This window comes from Argentina silus, assembly GCF_951799395.1.
Source record: "Argentina silus genome assembly, chromosome: 3".
NCBI classification, from domain to species: Eukaryota; Metazoa; Chordata; class Actinopteri; order Argentiniformes; family Argentinidae; genus Argentina; species Argentina silus.
In genome coordinates this window covers 17,324,701-17,339,129 of record NC_139657.1, presented here as the reverse complement: position 1 = coordinate 17,339,129, position 14,429 = coordinate 17,324,701, and the positions used below count along the sequence as shown (strand labels likewise).

The 14,429-nt window shown below is 47.5% G+C and overlaps 2 protein-coding genes across 3 annotated transcripts in view; one reads left to right on the top strand and one right to left on the bottom strand.

Moving 5' to 3' along the window:
* Positions 1-7,708: 7,708 nt before the first annotated feature.
* Positions 7,709-12,163, bottom strand: ldhd (lactate dehydrogenase D). 2 transcript variants are annotated; one of them, XM_083666940.1, is made up of 11 exons: positions 11,998-12,163; positions 11,672-11,784; positions 11,343-11,484; positions 11,070-11,211; positions 10,610-10,769; positions 10,071-10,270; positions 9,629-9,802; positions 9,343-9,470; positions 9,035-9,125; positions 8,773-8,884; positions 7,709-8,448 (listed from the first exon to the last, which is right to left on the bottom strand). In XM_083666940.1, the coding sequence occupies exons 1-11, from the start codon at positions 12,100-12,102 to the stop codon at positions 8,283-8,285; spliced, it is 1,533 nt and encodes a 510-aa protein (XP_083523066.1). In that variant the 5' UTR covers positions 12,103-12,163; the 3' UTR covers positions 7,709-8,282. The 2 variants fall into 2 exon arrangements, with proteins under 2 accessions (XP_083523066.1, XP_083523067.1); XM_083666941.1 differs by having other exon boundaries at positions 9,629-9,757.
* A 1,559-nt stretch (positions 12,164-13,722) lies between these two features.
* Positions 13,723-14,429, top strand: part of snrkb (SNF related kinase b) — a 22,412-nt gene continuing 21,705 nt past the window's right edge. Inside the window, exon 1 of the mRNA XM_083665927.1 lies at positions 13,723-14,029. The gene's annotated coding sequence lies outside the window, so the exon portion shown is untranslated. The remainder of the gene's footprint in view (positions 14,030-14,429) is intronic.

Sequence of the window (14,429 nt, the reverse complement as noted above, 5' to 3'; positions counted from 1 at the left end):
ATAATGATATATATATATATATATATATATATATATATATATATATATATATATATATATATATATATACATATATATATATATACATATTATAATAATAATAAAAAAAAGTCTAAATAAGCCTGTTGTTGTTTTGTGTCATTTCCTCATTCGAATTCAGACATTGATTCAAGATGGTGTGAAAATGGTTAATCAAGAAAAGCTAGTGTAGATAATTACTTTTACTGCATTGTAACCTAATTGTTTTGTCTGTGGATAGATGGATAGATAGATACAGTAGATAGATAGTGTATATAGATAGATACAGTAGATAGATAGTGTATATAGATAGTGTATATAGATAGTGTATATAGATACAGTAGATAGATAGTGTATATAGATAGTGTATATAGATAGTGTATATAGATACAGTAGATAGTGTATATAGATAGTGTATATAGATACAGTAGATAGATAGTGTATATAGATAGTGTATATAGATAGTGTATATAGATAGTGTATATAGATAGCGTTATCCTTGAAAGAATGTATCTATACACATACAGTATTCCCCATCTCTGACCACTTACAGGTGTCATTGCTCTATTGCATAAAGTCTGGCTTGTTCTCTGCACATGTGATCCCTCTGGGCAAATAAGAGTCTAAAAAGAATTCTTCAGAGACAGAAGAGCAACTTCACCATGACAATAGCTGAATAACATTTTAATTCAAAACAATTTCAATTTCACAATCAATGGTATCCAATCACAGATTGAAAACATCCAGTACATACCAATTGTGCAAATTGTGGGTGATTTGCCAAATCTTGCAAAAAACGCTTTAAGTTATACAAATATATATATAGTCAATAAATAATCTCAAGCCATAAAGTTACAACATCCATAAAAACGAACTTAGCAGCATTTTGATTGTGAGGAACGTCTGTGGAACAACAGGACAGACAGACAGTTTGTTCTTGGTGCTGATCACGCTACCAAAACAAAACACCCAACTCCTGACACCTTGTGGCAGACAGAGGTACAGAACCCCTTCGGCTCTCTATTGATTACAGCCTTGTCCCAATCGTTTCCACTTGATTCCTTTTTTACTTGTGTCCTTTCCTCCATGATCACTGACATCGGCATACATTGCAAGCAATATGGATGAAGCCTATCCAGTCAATTCATCTATCAGCAATAATCAGGCTAAAAAAGGAGAGTTGGTGAGGAGAGTGAGGAGAGAGACCTCAAAGTATAGGGCCACAGCCTCAGTGCTGACTCGGGTGGCCATCTAGAGCACCTTCCCAGGGTTCATGAGGTTCTTGGGGTCCAGGGTGGCCTTGAGGCCCTGCATGACCTCGATGACCTGGGGTCCCATCTCCTCCCTCAGCAGGGCTCTCTTCCCTAGCCCCACCCCGTGTTCTCCAGTACACGTCCCATTCAGGGCCAGCGCTCTCCTGCAGGGGAAGAGGGGGGAGACAGAGAGAGAGAGGGAGGTAAGCAGAGGATGCGGTAGAAAATTGGAGAAAGGAGATGAGGCAGGAGGCATAGCTCTCTGTATGAGAGAGGGCATGGTTGTGGAACTCACAATGGCTGGGGATTCAATTCAGAAACGAATGCAACGGAAAAGGTTATTAGTGGAGAAACAAGAATAAACTGTAGCTGCATGATGTCAAAAAGAGAAGTGAGTCCAGAGCTGAGACGAAGGTGAAGCAGAGGTAAAGGATGAAGAGGTGGAGGAATAAAACGGTTAAGAGGGTCGAGAGGGAACAGAGGCTTACCTAGCCAGTCTCTCAGTGAAGTGGTGAACTCTCTGAGCCTCATCCTGATCACTGGGGTCCAGAACCATAATACAGTGGAAGTTCCCATCACCAACATGACCCGCAATCGGACCTGAGGAACAAAATAATATGTTCTAACATAATATACACACAAACACACACACAGGTGTGCCTAAACATTCTATCTACTGTATCCACAAAATGTTCCTTTAAGAGGGTGTTTGTGTGTGTGTGTGTGTGTGTGTGCAGTGTTTCCTGTCACCTGTGAGTCTGTTTTGAATGAGGTCCTCCTTGGTTTCCACAATGGAAAACAACAACGCTGAACAAATGGGTGAATAACATTTTTCTTTTGTTCATTTGTGCTAGATGAAAATATAGACGGTAAATATGTACAGTAGTACTCAGCAGGGTTCTCTGCTCCATACCTGTGGATGTGGGCGCTACAGATCCACTCATCAACCAAGCTTCTCAGAGCAGGCAACACAGAGGATACCACTGGTCAGCTCTGATATAGAGTATACTATATAACAAGGGCCCTGTCCAGACACAACCCCTAGCCTACTACCACCCTGGACATGTGCGCACTGTAGGTCTGAAAGGATTGGATAAGCAACATGGTGAAGGTTCAACCTCACCTATCAGAGAGTGAGGTTGAGTGACTACCATTTTGCTTGTACCTATGCAGACCTTTCAGGTATAGACTGGTGGTACCTGGGAGGCAGGGGTGAGGGTTGTTTCTGGACCAGGCCAGTTAGTGTCTCCTGCTGACTGTAGCCCCGCCCTCCACTCTAACTGTAGCCCCGCCCTCCACTCTAAGGGCCATATACCTTCCATTTCTTGCTTTATTTCATTTACTGTTTTTTTGATGAGTTTATTTTTTTCCAAGGATATGGATGTGAGTGGATGCCTGCTTTTGGAGGTACCAACTAATTGTCTGACAATTTTGATGTGCAATCTGTGGGATGAGTAATGATAATGATATATATATATATATATATTGTGGAAATTGCACGGAATCGCAAGAAACAATTTCTCAATTGAGCACACGAATGCGTGTCTCGTTTATTTGACTAGCAAAAATCCACCGAAACATAAGATGGCGCTGCCCTTTTAACAAACAAGCATCGGGGCACCACGTCATCACACACAGATTATTTAAAGAGACCACGATCCCGGAACAGTCATATTTACATGTATAACAAAGGGTGAATTATGTAAGTTACATTACTACACACGTCCCCCCAGAATTCACCATCAGAAGAAGAAGAAGAAAACAGTCATCGGAGAGGTGGTCGTATTAACCGGCCATAACGGCTGTATCGTACAGGAGGTGGAGGAGACACCACTGCGGCAGGTGTCCCACCATGACACGGGTGTGGGGCATGGAGTGTGGGGGTTTTGGGAGTGAGGGGAGCAGGGGGCGGGGGCAGAGCTGGAGGTCGCCCGCGTCGTGGGGGCTGGGCCAATTCAATAGGTCTAGCCACGTCCAAATGAGCTGGTTTAAGGCGGTCAATGGAGAGTCGCTCCGGTTTGCCGCCCATGTCCACCACAAAGTGTTTGTCCCCTGTTTCCAACACGCGGAATGGGCCCTCGTAGGGTGGGCGTAGCGGTCCCTTGTGGGCGTCGTGGCGAATGAAAACGTAGTCAGCCGTCTGAAGCCCAGCGGGGATGTGCGACTGAGGGAGGCCGTGATGGGAAGTAGGGACAGGTGCGAAAAGCCTCGCATTGTCCAGTAGCGTGGCCCGCTGGAGTGTCGCAGACCAAGGAACGGTGGTGTTAGGGACAAAATCCCCTGGAACCCGCAGCGGCTGGCCGTAGACAAGTTCTGCGGATGAGGACTGTAGGTCTTCCTTAGGTGCAGTCCTGATGCCCAGCATTACCCACGGGAGCTTGTCGACCCAGTTGCTGTCTTTGAGGCTGGCACGAAGAGCAACCTTCATCGACCTATGAAATCGCTCACAGAGTCCGTTAGCCTGCGGGTGATAGGCGGTCGTGCGGTGGAGTTTCACTCCGAGGCTCTGGGCGACAGCGTTCCACAGCTCAGACGTAAACTGCGCACCCCGGTCAGAGGATATGTCCGAAGGAGTGCCGAAACGGGCAACCCAGGTGCCGATAAATGCCCGTGTCACCTCGACAGATGCCAGCGTAGTCAGTGGCACAGCCTCAGGCCAACGGGTGGTCCTGTCAACCATGGTCAACAGGTAGGTGAAACCCTGAGAGGAGGGCAGAGGGCCGACCAGATCCACGTTAACATGGTCAAACCGTCTCTCTGGCACCGGGAACAACTCTAACGGGGCTTTAGTGTGGCGGTGTACTTTGGCCCGTTGGCACTCAAGACAGGTGTTAGCCCAGTCCCGAACGTCCTTCTTGAGGCCGTGCCAAACAAATTTAGCTGCAACCAGTCTCTGTGACGCTTTTGAACCTGGGTGGGAGAGACCATGGACGGCATCAAAAACTTGTCGTCTCCATCCCGTAGGAATGATTGGCCGAGGACTGCCTGTGGAGACGTCACACAGGAGCGTGGTGCCGGCATCGCCAAAAACCACATCTTCTATTTTCAGCCCAGTCGTCGAGATCCTAAGGAGCTGCACGTCTGGGTCTGTGGTCTGGTCCGCTGCCATGCGGCTATAATCCAAACCAAGATGGACTGCTCCTGCCACGGCCCGTGACAGGCAGTCCGCCACCTGGTTGTCCTTACCGGCAACGTGCTGTAAATCCGTGGTGAACTCGGAAATGTAGGACAGATGACGTTGCTGGCGGGCGGACCACGGCTCAGCCACCTTGGCCATGGCAAAAGTCAGCGGCTTGTGGTCGACAAAAGCAGTGAAGTGTCGACCTTCCAGCAGGGAACGAAAGTGTCTGATGGCGAGGTAGAGACCAAGCAGCTCCCGGTCGAAAGTGCTGTACTTTCGCTCGCTGGGGCGCAACTGACGGCTGAAGAAAGCAAGCGGCTGCCAGGCCCCGCCTACCCACTGCTCGTAGACGGCACCGACAGCGTAGTCCGAGGCGTCTGAGGTGATGGCGATGGAGGCTGTGGCAGAAGGATGTGCCAGCATAGTGGCGTTCGCCAGGGCTGCCTTAGTGTCAGCAAAGGCCTTGTCCCTGCTCTCAGTCCAGTCCACAGCGTGCTTGGGCTTACCTTTCAAGGCCTCGTGCAAGGGCTGCATGAGCTGGGCGGCTCGAGGGATGAAACGGTGGTAAAAATTCACCATGCCGAGGAACTCCTGCAGGGCTTTGACAGTGAGCGGGCGTGGAAACTGTGCGACCGCCTCCACCTTTGATGGGAGAGGGACTGCACCGTCCCTAGTGACTCTGTGTCCCAGGAAATCGATGGTGGAGAGACCAAACTGGCACTTGGAGGGATTGACAATTAGCCCGTGTTGGCTGAGCCGCTCAAAAAGTGTTCGGAGGTGCGCCAGGTGCTGAGATTTGGACGTGCTCGCTATCAGGATGTCGTCCAAATACACAAAAAGAAAAGGCAGGTCCCGTAAAACAGAGTCCATGAGGCGTTGAAAAGATTGGGCAGCATTTTTAAGGCCGAAAGGCATCCTCAAGAACTCGAAAAGACCAAACGGCGTGATCACTGCTGTTTTGGGAATGTCCAGTGAGCGTACAGGCACCTGATGATATCCCCGGACGAGGTCTACCTTAGAAAAAATCACCATACCAGCCAGGTGTGCTGAAAAGTCCTGTATGTTCGGGACTGGGTATCGGTCAGGTGTCGTTGCCTCATTAAGCCGCCGGTAGTCGCCACACGGGCGCCAGCCGCCGCCAGGTTTGGGGACGATGTGGAGGGGTGATGCCCACGGGCTGTCGGATCGGCGGACTATACCCAGGCGTTCCATGTTAGCAAACTCAGCCTTAGCCACGGCAAGCTTGGTCGGGTCGAGGCGCCGAGCACGGGCGTAGACGGGTGGACCAGTAGTGGCGAGATGGTGCTCCACACCATGCTTCACGGCAGACGCAGAGAAAGTGGGCTGAGTGAGGGCTGGGAAACCAGCAAGTAGACGGTGGAAGTCATCTGAGGCAGAGAGCATGCTCGACAGTCGTATGGAGTCAGCCCCGCTAAGTGTGCACGTATAAGAACAAAACGTGACGGCGTCAATCAAACGGCGGTTCTTAACATCCACCAACAGTCCATGTGCACACAAAAAATCGGCGCCGAGAAGGGGAACGTCAACTTTAGCTGTAACAAAATCCCAGCCAAACCGATGCCCTCCGAAACACAACTCGATGTACCTCGTTCCATATGTGCGGATGGAGCTCCCGTTAGCCGCTTCCATAGAGGGGCCGTGGCTGTCGGTCACCATGTCCAAACGGGATGCAGGCAGGACGCTCCTCTGTGCTCCCGTGTCACACAGGAAACGTCGTCCGGAGATGCTGTCCCGGATGAAAAGTAGCCTGCCTACACGGCCGACGCTCATGGCAACTACTGAGCGCCGGCCCTGGCGTTTCCCAACCCGCTGAAACTGCATGGCGAACGGCATTTAAGAGCCTTCGGTCCAAACTTGGCATGATAAAAACACAAGCCTGAAGATTGCTGGGGGCCTGAAGACTGCTGCCGACGAGAAGAGGTTGCAGCGATGAGCGTGGAGTCGTCCAGTGTCGCAGGAGCGACGTGCGCGGGAAAAAGCGCGGCCATGACACAGTGCCCTTGACTCGCCAGGAAAACGTTATCAGCCTCTTCAGCCAGTCTCCGACAGTCCGTGATTGTGGTGTTGGCCAATGCAGCTCTAACATGGGAAGGCAGCTGACGCAGAAAAAGCTGAACGAAAAGGAAATCGGGTTTGTGCTCGCCCAGGAGATCCAGCATACGGTCCATGAGCTCAGACGGTTTGCTGTCGCCTAGCCCTTGAAGGGAGAAAAGCCTGTTGGCCCTCTCAACGTCCGACAGTACAAAAGTTTTCAACAGGTGTTCTTTGAGCGTTGCATACTTCTCAGTTGCCGGAGGATTGGTAAGGAGGCTCACCACTCTGGATGCTGTCGAACTTCCGAGAGCCGACACAACGTAGTAGTACCGTGTTGTATCCGCGGTGATCTCCCGCAACGCGAACTGCGCTTCGGTCTGGGCAAACCACGCCGACGCTGCCGATTCCCAGAATTCGGGGAGTTTGAGGGAAACAGCGTTAGCGGTCATGGTCGTGTCGTGTCTCTGGATACGTCCAGCAAACAAACGTCGGGGTCACCAGTGTGGAAATTGCACGGAATCGCAAGAAACAATTTCTCAATTGAGCACACGAATGCGTGTCTCGTTTATTTGACTAGCAAAAATCCACCGAAACATAAGATGGCGCTGCCCTTTTAACAAACAAGCATCGGGGCACCACGTCATCACACACAGATTATTTAAAGAGACCACGATCCCGGAACAGTCATATTTACATGTATAACAAAGGGTGAATTATGTAAGTTACATTACTACAATATATATATATATATATATATATATATATATATATATATATATATATATATACATATATATATATATATACATATATATATATATACATATTATAATAATAATAAAAAAAAGTCTAAATAAGCCTGTTGTTGTTTTGTGTCATTTCCTCATTCGAATTCAGACATTGATCTAAGATGGTGTGTAAATGGTTAATCAAGAAAAGCTAGTGTAGATAATTACTTTTACTGCATTGTAACCTAATTGTTTTGTCTGTGGATAGATGGATAGATAGATACAGTAGATAGATAGTGTATATAGATAGTGTATATAGATACAGTAGATAGATAGTGTATATAGATAGCGTTATCCTTGAAAGAATGTATCTATACACATACAGTATTCCCCATCTCTGACCACTTACAGGTGTCATTGCTCTATTGCATAAAGTGTGGCTTGTTCTCTGCACATGTGATCCCTCTGGGCAAATAAGAGTCTAAAAAGAATTCTTCAGAGACAGAAGAGCAACTTCACCATGACAATAGCTGAATAACATTTTAATTCAAAACAATTTCAATTTCACAATCAATGGTATCCAATCACAGATTGAAAACATCTAGTACATACCAATTGTGCAAATTGTGGGTGATTTGCCAAATCTTGCAAAAAACGCTTTAAGTTATACAAATATATATAGTCAATAAATAATCTCAAGCCATAAAGTTACAACATCCATAAAAACGAACTTAGCAGCATTTTGATTGTGAGGAACGTCTGTGGAACAACAGGACAGACAGACAGTTTGTTCTTGGTGCTGATCACGCTACCAAAACAAAACACCCAACTCCTGACACCTTGTGGCAGACAGAGGTACAGAACCCCTTCGGCTCTCTATTGATAACAGCCTTGTCCCAATCGTTTCCACTTGATTCCTTTTTTACTTGTGTCCTTTCCTCCATGATCACTGACATCGGCATACATTGCAAGCAATATGGATGAAGCCTATCCAGTCAATTCATCTATCAGCAATAATCAGGCTAAAAAAGGAGAGTTGGTGAGGAGAGTGAGGAGAGAGACCTCAAAGTATAGGGCCACAGCCTCAGTGCTGACTCGGGTGGCCATCTAGAGCACCTTCCCAGGGTTCATGAGGTTCTTGGGGTCCAGGGTGGCCTTGAGGCCCTGCATGACCTCGATGACCTGGGGTCCCATCTCCTCCCTCAGCAGGGCTCTCTTCCCTAGCCCCACCCCGTGTTCTCCAGTACACGTCCCATTCAGGGCCAGCGCTCTCCTGCAGGGGAAGAGGGGGGAGACAGAGAGAGAGAGGGAGGTAAGCAGAGGATGCGGTAGAAAATTGGAGAAAGGAGATGAGGCAGGAGGCATAGCTCTCTGTATGAGAGAGGGCATGGTTGTGGAACTCACAATGGCTGGGGATTCAATTCAGAAACGAATGCAACGGAAAAGGTTATTAGTGGAGAAACAAGAATAAACTGTAGCTGCATGATGTCAAAAAGAGAAGTGAGTCCAGAGCTGAGACGAAGGTGAAGCAGAGGTAAAGGATGAAGAGGTGGAGGAATAAAACGGTTAAGAGGGTCGAGAGGGAACAGAGGCTTACCTAGCCAGTCTCTCAGTGAAGTGGTGAACTCTCTGAGCCTCATCCTGATCACTGGGGTCCAGAACCATAATACAGTGGAAGTTCCCATCACCAACATGACCCGCAATCGGACCTGAGGAACAAAATAATATGTTCTAACATAATATACACACAAACACACACACAGGTGTGCCTAAACATTCTATCTACTGTATCCACAAAATGTTCCTTTAAGAGGGTGTTTGTGTGTGTGTGTGTGTGTGTGTGCAGTGTTTCCTGTCACCTGTGAGTCTGTTTTGAATGAGGTCCTCCTTGGTTTCCACAATGATCTGAGGCAGACGAGACAGAGGAACACACACGTCTGTGGAGTAGGCCTGCAGGGAACAACATGGAGTTAGACTGTATAAGGCTTTAAACACATGTACAAAAGGTTTTCAGTGACAGTGTCATTTCAGTAGTTGAAAATGCTCTACTCTCAGCAAAGCAGATAATCATTCAGTCATTCCAGATGTGTTTATTGGTATCATTGGAGTCCGAACCGATGATTGACCGTGATTACTGGTCATGAATAACGATCCAAGCCTGTCTCACCTTGCAGCCAGGCCTCAGTGCCAGGGCAGCGTACCAAGCGTCATGGCGAGCTTTCCAAAGTCGCCCGCGGGCCTCCGCATCCCGTGCCCAGGTGAAGTCTGACCCGCCGTTAGCCTGAGTGATCTCCTCTAGACAAACATAACACAGATGACAGTATGAGAGTCAACAGAAACATGAATTTGGAATATCCACACTGTTGCTAATTTATATACACACACACACACACACACACACACACACACACACACACACACACACACACACACACACACACACACACACACACCTGTGGTGGTGACCTGTTCGTCCAGGCTCTTCTCACTACCGTGGAACTCCAGGAAGAGAGTGGGAGCCACAGTGTACGACAGGGAGTTGAAACTATTACACGCACCAATCATCACGTCATCTAGGAACTCTGTAGACACAGCAGGGGTAGGATAAGACCTACGGTACCTATCCTCTGAGAAGATAGTGGTTAAATTCTTGGTCGAGGTTTTCAATACTTTTTAAACCCCCTTAGTTGCTCTGTGGTACTGTAAGCACTACATATAGCTCTTGCTCAGTGTCATTTCAAAATCTACAATGAAATGCACCTTTCGGGGGGGGGGGGTACTAAAAGCAGAGGTCTATGTTCTCTCCTGGATCTGTCACATATAGACTGTGTATGTGGTTCAGCCAACTTCTATTGTAATAGTAGCCTCATAGCCAACTGTCCTTTTCCCACTCACCGATGCGAGCGATGGGTACCCCGGCCTGGAGGACCTGAACAGTGCTGTCTACTGCTGCCTGTACAGAGGGGAAGGAGCAGACAGCAGACACCATGGCCTCTGGGACACCGTACAGACGAAGGGTGGTCTTGGTGATCAACCCCAGGGTCCCCTCAGAACCCACAAACAGGTTGGTCAGGTTGTAGCCTGCCGACGTCTTCCTAGGGAAGAAGGGAGAGGAGAGGTCATAGATGTCAACACAAAGGTGAAAACAAACACACTTCTAAACATTAGAACATGACATCGCGCATGTTCTCTCACAACTCATAGAAGAATGCAAATCGTGAAAACACAGTTCACAATGAAACAGATATAGTTTGGTAAAGACACAACAGGTTAGTTAGTTGGTTGGTTGATTGGTTGGTTGTAGCCTGATGATGTCCTCATGACCAGGTCAGGGAGTTTTTTTTCCTGGTCAGGTCACGTGATGAGGAAAAACTCTAGACCCCTTATACTGTAGGCTCTAACGACAGTAGGGTTGTGCTGGGTGGGAGAGCTACCTGGGACGGCGCCCCCTGCCTGCCGTGTGGATAACGGTTCCGTCAGCCAGCACCACCTCCAGGTTGAGGACGTTCTCCCTCATGGTGCCATAGCGCACCGCGTTGGTGCCCGACGCGCTAGTGGCAGCCATGCCACACAGAGACGCATCTGCACCAGGGTCTGAAGTAGGAGCAGAATACAGGGATGCTGTTACCAATAACTGGAGCTATTACAGTGTTATTACACAGGCACTTGGCTCTTGTGTGCATGAATGCACTTTTTCCACTATGTTCACCAACACTTGCTTGCCCAATCCCGAATAGATTACAGACCCGACCCGCTCAACCACTGGAGATCTGGAAGGATTGGACATGGATGATTCACATGCTAGTAACTCCACCTTCACCTATGTTAATGTGAAGGTATTGATAATGACAGGCCCCTGTGGTGATTGGGGTAGAGAGAGGTCGCGTGACTCACCAACAGGAAACCAGAGGCCTGTGTCCCTCAGGTAGGAGTTGAGAGACTTGCGTGTCACACCGGGTTCCACCGTCACGTCAAAGTCCTCCTGGTGAAGATCTAATACCCTGTCCATGTTCCTGAGGCTGAAACACACCCCGCCCTGACACACACACACATTGTGAATACAAGAACCCCCATACTGTATTTTCAACTCTCTCACTCTAGTCTTTCAGATATTCATCACTCCTGCCAGACTGTAGTGTTTATGTCTAACACAAAGCGCTCTCTCACCTTCAGAGCTCCCACTCCGCCCTCCAGCCCTGTGCCTGTGCCAAAGGGGATGATAGGAAGGCGGTGGTGGTGGCAGATCTTGGCAAGGGCGCTGACTTCCTCCACAGAGTGAGGCCAGACCACCACATCCGGAGGGCGACATCTAGGAAAGGACAACCACATACAGTTAATGTCTAAGTGTCGGAGCAAAGAGACCACATCCTCTCACTGTTTCTCCTGGAAACACCTGTTTGTGTGTGTGTGTGTGTGTGTGTGTGTGTGTGTGTGTGTGTGTGTGTGTGTGTGTGTGTGTGTGTGTGTGTGTGTGTGATGTAGAGGGCTGAGCTGACCTGTGTACAGACTCGTCTCTGCCATGCTGGTCTCTGACAGCTTCACTCAAGGACACACCATCTTCACCACACACAGAGCGGAACGCAGAGACCACCCGCTCCAGCCCACCACTCTACACACACACACACACACACACACACACACACACACACACACACACACACACACACACACACACACACACACTTAGTTTTGTATGCCGAGCAGTGTTAAACTACAGTGAGATATTATTGTACTTACTGTCAAGAAAGAATCATTATTATTGACGTTAGGCAATTGCGGGAGAGATATCAAATATGTCGAACTTATAGGTGCAGAATCTTACTTTTAACGTATGTTCTTTCTTGATAGTGCGACACTGCACAAAACGAGCCGGTGACAGATGAGGGTACAAGCGTCGCGTGGGCGTCACGGCGAAGGCCATGGTCATAGCCTACGATCGGTATGTCAAACCATGAACTCCTACTTACTGTAAAGTAGGTTAGTCCCAATCATTTATTCGCCTCTGATTTATTCCAATATACTTCCGGGTCAAAAAGCGTATAACAATGACGCCGAGCGTCCAGTAACGTAGGCCCGTCTACTGTAGCCTAAAGAGGATTTTCAAGCAAAACTATAGGCCTGTTATATTCCAAATTAAACTTGCTTTTTGCCCCCCCCCCACGTTTCTAATATAGGCCACAGCATAGATTAACATGTAGGCCTGTTCTATTGTTCGAACCATGGTTGTTTAGGAAGATGTACAGCCATAAAAATGTGACGGTAAAAAAATACCCTAGTTTCTTATCACCTTATCAATGAAGTTTTGGTTAGCCTACCAGTCAATAAAGTCACAAAAGTGATATGGAATGGTGACGCATTAATAAATGCAAATGTCAGATGGCGACCAGGCATATTACGGTAACAGACCACTAGGTGGGAGTATGGTATCACAGAAGTCCTATAGCTTACTGTTTCTCTAGCCCACAGTCGCTGTACAGTGGTCTCATAGCCTACTGTACTGCATGCCTAAATTGACGGAGAGGTGGAAATTCTCAGTTAAAACAGTGTGATAGTGAAGTGTGATGGGTTAGAAGATTGATAGACTTAGATTGATCTTCACACGTGTTTGTGACTATTTCTTAATCAAATGCATAATCTAAGGTGAATCTCAATTATGTTTATGTTGACGTTTTGCATGAAGTGTATTAGATCAACATGTCAAACGTATGATGAGTGCAATATGATAATGAATTGCCTACTTACCCCTGACCAATAGAAATAAAGGGACATTCAGGGTGAGAGCAACAAAAGACCCTAACATATCCGAAAATAAGGCATCAAAGAGATGCTTAGGGGAAGGGGGGGGGGGGGTGCATCTTTATTTGAGAGGTTCTTTTGAGTCAGTGTTTGATGTCCCTCTCCCAGTTCCAGCGCAGAGCTTTAAAGCTGTCAGTCACAGGCACAATCCCACAGTCCCAGCACCAAGGACTACGTGTGCTCAGAATCCTGATCAATGCCCCTGGGATGTTCCCTCCAAATGTTCTCTCTTTCCACTTGTAGCTTAGGCCTACAACTCCTTTGAGTGCTCACAATAATACAGTTTCCCTGTGGCTCAACTGAAATATGCTTATCAGTGGACTTTTGCCTCAAGGGTATTTACTTATCTATTTGTGAAGAACAAGACACTTCTTCTAATGTGAAAATGAATGCGTTGTTAGTGTCTGATGATTTAGTGTAGTTTATCATACTGTTGAGTATTGTGCTGTTGTGCTTTAGGCCTAGGTTATGTCTCTGGCCTACTACTGTAGGTCAATATTACTCAACCCATATAGAAATATGGCAGGAATGTATTCACGCTATTGTGTTCCCTCCTCTCCTCCACCTACCAAATTATAGACGCGCTCCGCTGTTGCATAATAGTATTCCTCTTGACTTGAGATTCAGACATTTTCCTATCAGGCCCAGGCTCAGGCTCAGGCCCAGCCTCTCCCGCCTCCCGCCCTGGGATACTCGCGGCCGCAGAAGAGCTGGAATGCATTGACGTCAGAAGGACCAGCGCTCAGAGCCGATCCGCGCGAGGTGAATGCGCGAACACTGCAGAGCAAGAGAGACGCACACTCACAGCAGCACAGAGTCAGACACACACCCGAGCATCTCCCTATCGCTTTGTCCTTTGCGGAGACATCGGGGGACACACAGTGGATGAATTATCATACCACGCACCTGGCAGAGTCCATAATAATCGGGAACCAGGGGAAATAGTGGAAACGGATAGCATTATTGACAGTTTTAATTATCAGTTGAGACATAGAGAGAAGTGCGAGGCTGTTTACTGTGGAGGGTCGATACAAGGATAACGCATTTTCCTCGCAATGGTAAGTTATTGTTTCACCGTTATGGTGTCAATATACTCATTAATTTATCATGTTTTAGCAACATGTTTTTGATGTTTAAATGTTATTGCCGGACGACGCTTAGTATGTATTTGATATGCCTGTTTTTGTGCATTTCATCAGTTGCGTAGCCTGGGTTAGATGCGTATTTGCGAACTCGGGACTGCAGTTGCGGAGTGGAAGTTTACCAGACGAAAGTGATTACGCTGGGCTATTATAATACCGCTGGTATTGATGTCCATCGGGACTTCGGGAGACTAGCACAATAGGGTATTTTGGACATGATATAGGCCGTGCGCTTTCAGTGCGCTTTGTGCGCTTTCAGTTTTGCTTTACAGTCGGCTACATTGACATATCATTCCAAACACTTTGTGATAAATTC